The sequence below is a fragment of the Octopus bimaculoides genome, chromosome 15 (assembly GCF_001194135.2).
Source record: "Octopus bimaculoides isolate UCB-OBI-ISO-001 chromosome 15, ASM119413v2, whole genome shotgun sequence".
Lineage (NCBI taxonomy): Eukaryota > Metazoa > Mollusca > Cephalopoda > Octopoda > Octopodidae > Octopus > Octopus bimaculoides.
Window position 1 is genome coordinate 33,006,188 of NC_068995.1, and position 6,679 is coordinate 33,012,866.

General features: G+C 31.0%; 1 protein-coding gene across 5 annotated transcripts in view; it reads right to left on the bottom strand.

Moving 5' to 3' along the window:
• Positions 1-243: 243 nt before the first annotated feature.
• The window catches only part of LOC106880617 (KH homology domain-containing protein 4), a 123,877-nt gene continuing 117,441 nt past the window's right edge, over positions 244-6,679 (bottom strand). For 4 of the 5 annotated variants that reach the window (XM_014930638.2, XM_014930636.2, XM_014930635.2 and 1 more), the window contains 2 exons: positions 6,023-6,109; positions 244-4,633 (listed from right to left, as the gene is read on the bottom strand). In XM_014930638.2, coding sequence (XP_014786124.1) covers positions 3,963-4,633; positions 6,023-6,109 — 758 coding nt within the window. In that variant the 3' untranslated portion in view covers positions 244-3,962. The remainder of the gene's footprint in view (positions 4,634-6,022; positions 6,110-6,679) is intronic. The other variant, XR_001410763.2, reaches the window with a different exon arrangement.

Consider the following 6,679-nt stretch of genomic DNA (forward strand, 5'->3'; position numbering starts at 1 on the left):
GTATATGATAACCTAATGGTTATCATATTAGCTAGTAATTATAAACTCTCTTAAAGAATTTAGTTTTACCTCATTTTCTTCTGAACATACATCCTGCTGGAGACAAAAACCCTTTTCAGGATTCCAATAAAATCTTTACCTTAACACTCCTCAGTTGATTCAATTATTGTCCTTCTCCTAGGAAAAAAGGCGATAAAGTGTACAGACATATGTGAAATCAACAATAATTAAATAAAGACAATATAGTAGCAATATAACAATTTATTTAAGGATGTGAAGGACACAATATGACAAATAAATTCTAAACACCAGCAAATATATACAAATATGAAAGAGAATGTTTTACAATTTTCACAATATAGCCCACTTCAGTATAACCAAGAAAAGGGCAGGAGAGAGATCACAAACTGTGTCCCAAGTTTTGTTCTTCTCTGCAGGACTGGAACCATTTGTCTTGGCACTTGTAGTACCATTGAGACTTTGTCAAGTTTCAGAGCTATTTATTATTATTATTATTATTGTTATTATATTGCTGCACATTGTAAGGGAGAGTAATGAACCTCATCACTTCCCTTTCGCGCCTTCATTCAGTTTATTCTCTCTTTCTCTTTTCAATCTTTCTGCATTCAGAAAATTCAACTCCCTTCTAATCATTAAAATACTATTTAGGGGGTAAAATTACAAGAAATACATTAATAGAAAAGGCTTTTTTTATCCCCCATTATCTGTTGAGGATGGGGAAAAGAGAGAGAGAAAGAGAGAGAATCTTCAAAGCTATCACTGACAAAGCCTCAATTCAGTCCTCTTCAAAGAGACCAAATCACTTTTATTTAGTTAGCAAATAGCAACTAACAAACAGGCACACACATGAATTATTATTATTATTAATTATTATTATTATTATTATTATTATTATTATTATCATTATAAACAGCTCTATGAATCATCAATCCTCTGAAATGGAGAAAAATAATTTGTATTTATAATATATTTACAGGAATTCTCAGTAAATAATGAGCACCATGATATGTAGTGCAGACAATGCATACATTTTAAGAAATGGGGAGTGTAGCAGGTTAGGGAGGAAGATCAGCGGATAAATACTTCTTATAGACATCCTAGTTTAAGGCATCATTTCAAACAGCAAAGTTACTGATTGTACAGCTTTTGCTTTCAAAGGATGGAAATGAGAGAAAAATCAAGCAGGTGGAGGGACAATTTGAAAAAGAGCTTGTTCAAACTATTCATCAAAATAATTAGAGAGAGAGAGAGGGGAGAGAGAGAGAGAGAGAGAGAGAAGTTAAAAAAAAACAAACACAAAAACTGTACTCCTCTGCTGCACACCCCACAAAACACTACATTATAGGAAAGTTTGTGTGTTCTGAAAGATTGTTCTGGCAACAAGCTAGTTGTAAGGTGTTATCTCCAATAATGACAATCTGACATTATCCAACACAGGAAAATACAAAACAGGAATTACAGAAGCATGTGCAATTGGAAATGAAGAGATAGGGAGATGTAGTTGAACCAGTGAAATTAGTTAAGAAAATGTTGGTTTCTCAAGTCCAAGTTCTAAAATTAATCACTGCTGGTAGACAGCATTCAAAAATATATATTTTGTTACAATTCCCCATTCCCAGACACAGAACCCCACATATTAATAAGGTTAATATATATATATATATATAATTTTTTTTTCATGTTTTTCTTTTTTTTTCTAAGAAAAATATTTTGAATAATATTGGAAAAAGAAAATGTGCAGGAATTTAAATAAATAAATATTTGTATGTGCCAAGTGAATGTAATCAATCATTACAGATAAAATAGATCAGTTATATAAAAAAATGATTCTATGTTTCTACAATAAAAGGGAGACTTTCAAGAATGTAAGATGAAACAAATTGATATAGAGTGAAATCAATCTACAATAAAGAATTCTTATTATATGTAAATCGAGTCATTACATAAAGTAATAATAATCTAGTCATTACATAAAGTAATATTATTTCTAGGAAACAATTATAAATTCAGTTTGCAGAAAAATTATGTCTACATTGATGAAAAAAAAAACCTTAATAACAAAAAATTTAATCATTCTGAGTTTAAAACATGAATGATTTAAATCTAAGCAGCAAGTTGAAGGCACAAATAAATTTGAAAATAATTTAATTAAAAAGCAATGCATACATTTTTCTTCTGTTGCAAATGCAAAAGTATTAAATATGACCCTTTCTTTCTGACTCACAATCTTTCACATTTTGTAGAGAGGGATCTGATACAATATTAATAAGACAAGAATTTCTAACTATGCATTGGCTAAAAACAACTGTAAAGAAAAAAAAAACAAATATAGAGATATATGGAAGACTTTCCCCCTCTCATCTAATAATTTTTGCCATTGTTAAACTATTTCAAGACCAGAATGGCTGGTGCCACTAAAATGTCCATTTAGAATAAAAGTAATTTGAAAATAACCACAACAATATCTATTTTTGTATGTACTTTCATTGCAGGGTCTCCAAGCAACTGTGGTCTTGAAAAGTTTAAAATACTAAGGCTAAAATGATCAAGCAACATTTTCATTACATTTAACAGAGGAACTTGTACATGAGAAGAAGAAATAAATTGAATCAATTTAATCAAAATATTCTGAATTTTCAATTAGAATCACAAATCCAAAATCCCACCCCCTGAATGGATGAAATATCAAGTATATAAAGAATGTGAACCTTTTGAAATTAATGTAATTCAACTGGCTTGCATTTATCACAGGAAGAATCTAAGTTGTTATTTTAAAAAACCACTCTTATAGGTACACAAGAAAATTATTCACAAACACTCAATATAATTCTATCATTTTAAAACCAGGAAAAGTCCATATTAGCAGAGAGTGAAAAAGTGATTTATTTCGCCAGAACTAAGGCAAACTTTAAGGTTTGAATTGCAACTCTATGGAGTTCCCCCAAAAAGTAATAATGGGGAAGAAAAGGATTTTATTATGACAGCCCCCATACAATGTATTCAACTAAGAACAATTGTTATGGCAATGAAACAGCAATCAATGTTTCCAGTTCGAAGTCTGAATCTCAAAAGCAACCTTTGCCTCCTTAATTAAATATGCAATTAAAGTTAATGACTGAAAACACTGTTTTAAGGTAACTAAAATACAATTGATGCCATAAATTGTTGAAGACTTGTAAAACACAGCCCAACTTACAATGAATTAGTAAGAAAAAAAACCCAAAAAACAATTGATTAAAAGTGAATAAAAAAAATTTTTTTAAATGTATCACTGAATTTTGGCTTGTCATAACACATTGAAAGAGGACAAATAATGCAATTCAAATCAACAATAGATAAATCATGTACTCTGTATTTGCTAATGAGTTAATAATAGCTGTATAAATAAATCTTCAAATTCCAGAAGCTTTTGGAGAATTAAAGGTAAAAATGAAAATAAAAATACCTGTCTTAACACGGGATTGGGGGAGGGAGGGGGAGAAAAATAAAATAAAATCACGAATTATCTGTCATTATATGTATAATGTCTATGACAATGTTTTGAGTGTATAAGTATGTGCATATGTAAGTGTGCACACGTGTATGTGAGAGGAGAGGGACAAAAATAACCCAACAAAGTAGCTAGCCCTGCAATGCTTGATTCACAAAATGTACTCGACATACACTGCAATACATGATGAAGTGAAATGGAGGAAAAACATTGAGACCAGTGATGACAAAGTTAATGCTATTTTGATGATTGACAAAATAAAGTTTTTGTCCCTTTTCTGGACAGTTTCTCCCCTATCTGAATTGTTTTCTTACAGTCACGAGAAGAATAAAGTGGGAGAGAAAGGAACAATGATATATTTTGTTCATCAACAACAAAGTGAAAACATTCACAGACAGCAAATTGTTACAATGAAAAAAAATGATAAGTTTAAAAAAAAAAAAACCACTGTTCAGGCAGGAGACATCCAAAAGGACATGCCAGGTGGTGGAGGTGGTTGGAATGGAGGAGCTTGGTTGCTTGGTTGTCCTGAAAACTGCTGCGAAGGGGGTGGTTGGTTAGCAAACTGTTGAAGATAGCCTTGATTAGTAGCGACAGCTGAAGTGTGTCCATTAAATTGAGGGGGTTGCTGTTGCTGCTGCTGCTGTTGTTGTTGCTGTTGTTGCTGAGGGATATAGGCTGGAGATGTTTGCAACCCAGTTGTAGATGTAGCAAAAGTTGACTGGCTGAGGGGTCGCGGTACACCAAACTGAGAAGCTTGTGTAGACAAAATTTGTTCATATGAGTTCCTATGGCTGTTCTGTTGTGGTTGCGTTGTGGACTGTTTACTAGCAAAGTTTGTTGGACTAGAGCATGGTTGATAAGGTGTACCATTGTTAGGGTCCGGAGGAGAATACTGTCCATGCTGCAATGGCTGTTGCTGTTGGGATGATGTTGACACTTGCCCTGGCAAGTATTGATCATAATGGTTGGCAGGCAAAGATGGAGGTGGGGGACTGGGTTGCCCTTGATGAACATAGGCAGCATTTGTAGAACTTGACTGGCTGTAAGGGACAGTTCTCTGTTGCTGTTGTTGTCGACTTGGAGAACTAGAATCATCTTCTTCATCATCAGATCCATATACTGTCAATATAAATAAGATATGAACAAGTTTAAGGCATAGGTGGACAAGATAATCTTCAACTATTTCACACTGACAAAGTTCTACAAAATTCTCTTGTCTTTTATGAATCATAAACTTTCTTAACCCAATCTTGATTACATCAATCCAACTACATTCACAGTATTTTTCAAATCAACACATGGCGGAAAAGATTTAAAAAATGAGAATTTTAAAAACTTATTAAAGGATATTAAACTAACTCTTTTTAAAAATCAGTTTTCATTGTAGTGTTGAGACTAAGTTAATAATAAAGCTTCAAACAATTTCACCCAACAGAAATGAAGCTACACTGGGTGAGAAGATTGATGTAGTATAACTAACAGGCAATGTTACATGCCAAAAAAAACAAAATATACAACTTAAGCAATGGTAATTATTTAGAGGATATACTGCAGGCAATACAATTCTCCTTCAATAATTATTTCACTGAAAAATCTATTCAAAGGGTAAAAGTTAATGAAAAAACTATAACAACTAAAACTGAATAAGCCTAATAGCTATTTGTGTATCAAAAAACATTTATTATGTAACTAAGATGAGGTGGTTTGCAAGATTCTTAATATCAACTTGTGCATCTTGGGGGGGTCATTACATCAATAATAAATACACACACTGGTTCAATTTCACTTCTTTATTATTTGTCATTTGGATAACTGTTTAACTAACAAACTAATCAATGGTTTGATTAATCATTCAGTTAATCAATCAATCAGTTATGTTTGTCAAAATCTTTTAGTCATCATTCACGATCTCATCTATGACAGGCTCTCCTTACTGTAAAATTCCCTCATTGACGCTTCATATACCAGTAATTTAAGAAGCCATATTTTGCTTTTGTAACATTTTAGCTCAGAATTTCAGAGAATGAAAACAAATAGAGAAAAATAGCAATGAAAGAATCTTGATGAATAAAAATCAAAACAAACAACTAACTGTTTAACTGACAAGTTAAACATGCTTGTTTAGTTGGATAGATACTTAACCAACTGACTAATAATAAAGGAATGGAATTGAACCAGTGTGTGTTATTAATATTGGTGTAATGACTCTCGTAAGACACAACAGAATTTGTTTCCACACACAAATCTTGCAAACCCATTACAAAAATAAAATATTATTTCTTTTACCCTTTTACACATGGGTTATACTGTATGAATTGCTGAAACAACTATTTTACGTCAATTAATCTCCTTCACATTCAACTGTAATATAGAAGCAGAAGTTAGCAATACAATGCTTCATAAAAGTCTTTACATTTAAAACTTTCCTACAGGTAATTTTATATTTTAGTCACCCAGCCAGTGCTTTGGCTCTAATAAACAGACTGTAATTAAAATAATATATATTACCGGCTACACTGCCAAGAGCGCCTTTGATTTTTTTACGTTGTTCCTGTGTCTCAGTACCTCCTTGAAGCTGCGCCGTACGTTTGCTTCCTGAAAAGTGACAATAATTATTTGTGAAAAAATTTAATCACTAACAGAGGTTTTGATATCTTCATATTAAACAATTATGTAGAGAATGCTAGAGAAATAACAGATGAATTATCAGCTTAATGAAATAAATGAAGAAAATTACAAAGAAGATTCAGATACTTTGAGATGCATATATATGTGTATGTATGTATATATATATCTCAAAGTAAGGATTAAAATATTAAGTTTAGAATTAAAATATTACATATCTAATACAAAAATCACTAGAATTTCAGATTACGTAATTTGCATGAAAACAAAAGCACAAAGAAAATTATTAATTTAAAGTATATAGATACAGAAATATACAGATATATAAATATATATGTATGTATAAACAATGACACCCATATGATATTATATATATATATATATACATATAAACATGCATATATATATATATATATATATATACACACACACATATATAACATATACACACACACATACATATATGTATATGTGTATATAATATATACATGCATATATATATATATATATATATATATATATATATATATATATATATAT